This window comes from Galeopterus variegatus, unplaced genomic scaffold, assembly GCF_000696425.1.
Source record: "Galeopterus variegatus unplaced genomic scaffold, G_variegatus-3.0.2 Scaffold866, whole genome shotgun sequence".
Taxonomy (NCBI): domain Eukaryota; kingdom Metazoa; phylum Chordata; class Mammalia; order Dermoptera; family Cynocephalidae; genus Galeopterus; species Galeopterus variegatus.
The window spans coordinates 38,251-41,914 of NW_007726977.1; the positions used below are offsets into that span (position 1 = coordinate 38,251).

Genomic DNA, 3,664 nt, shown 5'->3' on the forward strand with positions numbered 1-3,664 from the left:
CTATTGCCATGAATCAGAGATCTAGGCAAAAGTTTACCTCCAAATATATTCATGTAGCAATAATGATTAGAGCAGAGAAAATAAGAAATAAACAAAATGGGCTAAATTAAATAAGTCATAGTACATGTTAAGGGTTAAATGTGTCCCCCCAAAATTCATGTTTTGGAAACTTGAACCCCATTGTAACAGTGTTAAGAGGGTGGGAGACCCAGTTACGGTATTTGAAAGGTGGGGCCTTTCAGAGGTGATTGGATTGAGAGGACTATGCCCTTGTGAATGGACTGATCCGTTCATAGAGTAATGAGTTGTGATAAGCACGGTTCTGAAGGCTTTATATGTACAGCAAGTGAAAATGTTAGCTCTCTTGCTCTTGCTTTCCTTACCATGTGACAACTTGCATTGCTGTAGAGAGTCACTGCCAAGAAGAACTCACCAGATATGTTCTCTGGACCGTGGACTTCTCAGCCTCCAAAGAAAATTTCATTTCTTTATAAATTACCCAGTTTCAGGTATTCTGTTATAAGCAACAGAAAATGGACTAATACAGTACATAAATATACATAAATGGAATATTATGTAGCCATTAAAGAGCAAGTTCTCGGGCCGGCCTGTGGCTCACTCGGGAGAGTGTGGTGCTGATAGCACCAAGGCCCTGGGTTCGGATCCCATATAGGGATGGCTGGTTAGCTCACTGGGTGAGCGTGGTGCTGACAACACCAAGCCAAGGGTTAAGATCCCCTTACCGGTCATCTTTTAAAAAAAAAAAAAAAAAGCAAGTTCTCAAAGAATATTTAAGAAATGGGAAAATGCTCTCAACAACATTTTTGTAAAAGAAAAGTATTACATTCTCATTTACATATCAAAAATAGCATCAAAAAAAACATCAGAATGTTAACTGCATGGGAAGTTGTTGTCTACTGGCTACAGAGTTATAGTTTGGGATGATGGAAAAATTCTGGAGACAATGGTGGTGACGGTTGCACAACAATATAAATGTACTTAATGACACTGAATATAGTATAGTTAAAAATGTTTAAAATGGTTAATTTTATGTTACATATATTTTACCAAAATTTTTGAAAAGAGACAACACAAACATGACTGCCCTCGCTGTTTCACACTATTCCTTCCACATAGCTGCATTCACCTACAGTCCTAAAGAACAAAATGGACTTAATCTTCTACAGCATGTGTTCTCAAGGCATGGTCCCTGGGTTAGCAACATCGGCAACACCTAAGAACTGGTTAGGAACAAATTCTCAGGCCCCACCTCATACCTACTAAATCAAAAGAAATTCTAGGGATGGGGCCCAGCAATCTGTGTTTTAGCAAAATGTTCCTGATGATTCTGATGAACCACTGTTCTAGACCCTAAAAGTATTTGATAGGCTTTGCTTTATAGGCAGCAAAGCTTAATAATCTAAAAAAATTATTTTTATTTTTCTCATTCATGCTGAAGAAATAGACTGTCTTTTAAAATTAACGAAGAAAAAGTGATATAAAATATTAACCACTCTCCTGTTTTCTTCTACCCAAANGTAAGAAACTGGGGGATCCTCAGCACTGGGTGAAGAGAAGGTTAAGAACCTGCTACTAAGAGGTGGTTAAAAAAAACAAAAAACAAAAAAACTCCGGCAGGCAAAAAGGAAAAGGAAATTTCTATGGCAAAACCAGGGACATTCCTCCTATTTGATGGGATATATCATAAACTTCAATAAACACAGGCTTCCCGTATTTCCTTGGCAAAATGAAAACCACAGAAATAAAGTCTCCAATAAAAATCATAATCATTAAAAAATATCAAATCCAAACCTACAATGAAAACATTAAACTTTAGTAATTAAGAACACTATCTGAAAAAAAATAAGTACCTGCAGTTATCGCAAGTTGCCAAATCAAAGTGGTTCATAAGATAAGAATCCATAAATTCTTTCCCACATTCTTCACATATTGTATAATCAAATTCCATAACAGGTCCTAAAAAAAAAGGGAGATTCATTCTTTAAGTTTCTTTTTTTGTGTCTAGAACAATATATTTTCCTCTATTTTATTAGCTTATCATATGTATTTTATGCTTGACACGAATACATTTAAGTAAAACACAAAATAAAAACTTGATTAAGTGATCTTATGGTTATCTTAAAAAAAATTTAACAGGAAAAAAGAAAAGGTAGCAATATAAGGAAAAAAAACTATCAATTCAAGAAGAATTTCTGAACTCCTACCACACACAAGATACTTCTATTAGTGTCACCTTGCTCCTGTAAGAAATTACCACAAATGGAGTGGCTTGAAACAACACAAATTTATTATCTTACAGATCTGTAGCTAAAAGTCTGACACGGGGTACAGTGGGCTGTATTCCTTCTGGAGGCTCTAGTGGAGAATCCCTTTCTTTGCTTTTTCCAGCTTCTAGAGACGCCTGCATTCCAAGACTCGTGACCACACTCCATCTTCAAAGCCAGCAGCTGTGCCTTGTCACACTGCATCACTCACTTCTTCCACAGTCACATGTCCCTCTGATTCTCTCCTTCCACTTGCCTCTGCCACTTTGTTTTTTTGAGGGGGCGCCCCAAAAGGCAGACAGGTTTATTGGGCAGCAGCTGGAGAATCAGCAGTTGGACTTGGCCACACATTCCAGCTCATCCTTCTTGATGTCATGTCATAGGAGTTGGAGGAGCCCTTGGCAGCATTGTCCTCTGCCACTTTTAAGGAGCCTTAGGATTACGTTGGGACAACTGGATAATCCAAGGTAATCTCCCCACCTCAAGGTCTTTAAACTTAATCATATCTGCGAAGTCCCTTTTGCTAAGTTAAGGTAATACATTCACAGGTTCCGGGGAAATTAGGGCATGACATCTTTGGGTGACATTATTCTGCCTACCGCAGTACTGCTGAAAAGTACAAATGAGATTAGTTCCAAAATGGGAGGGAGGAGTGGGATCTGTACATGGACAGAGAGACAGGGCATCAAAAGACAACATGGCCAAGAGCAATAAAGAGCAAGGCAACACTAGGAGAGAGACGATACAGAATTCACATCCAGATGGGACAATTTTTTCTCCCTGCATTCCACCCCCTGCCTACAAAGCAAAGAGCTTCTTCTTTATCTGTCGCAACTACTGGATTATAAACTTCTTGAGGGGAGAAATTGTTTTAGCCATGCATCCTCAACATCTAGCACAGAAACTACTCTAGGTATGTAAAGCAAGGTTTTTAAGGACTTCAAATGCCTAATCTAAATCTTGTAAGAACTGGTTCTCCCAGCAAGTCTTTAAGTTTTACTAATAAGTCTTTAGGTTGATTACTACTGCCAAGCCCCAACTCTGAGAACTGCCACAATTTCCAGTGGGAAGAAGACAGGAGCCGTCATTTGTTCACTGCTTGTTCAACACGTTCCTATCACCGCCTTCTCCTACCTACTTCTAACACAAGGTCTGTTAGTATCCCACCATCCCTTAATTCCACTCATCTCCAAACTTTAAGAAAACAAAAAAATTGCTCTTCTTTATAAAATAGTAGAAGAACAGCTGTAGACAAAAGGAAAAACTAAAAATTTTGGAACAGGAATGATGATAGTCAAAGTGATATTTTTAAAAAATGTACTAGGATGTGTTAGAATGAAGAGAAACAATAGTCAGAAATACCAGTTAGGAGGCTACTA

At 38.1% G+C, this 3,664-nt stretch overlaps 1 protein-coding gene across 1 annotated transcript in view; it reads right to left on the reverse strand.

Annotated features, from left to right (window-relative positions):
- Positions 1 to 3,664, reverse strand: part of XPA (xeroderma pigmentosum, complementation group A) — a 25,883-nt gene that overhangs the window by 12,328 nt on the left and 9,891 nt on the right. Inside the window, exon 3 of the mRNA XM_008573023.1 lies at positions 1,872 to 1,977. Within this exon, the coding sequence (XP_008571245.1) occupies positions 1,872 to 1,977 (106 nt within the window). The remainder of the gene's footprint in view (positions 1 to 1,871; positions 1,978 to 3,664) is intronic.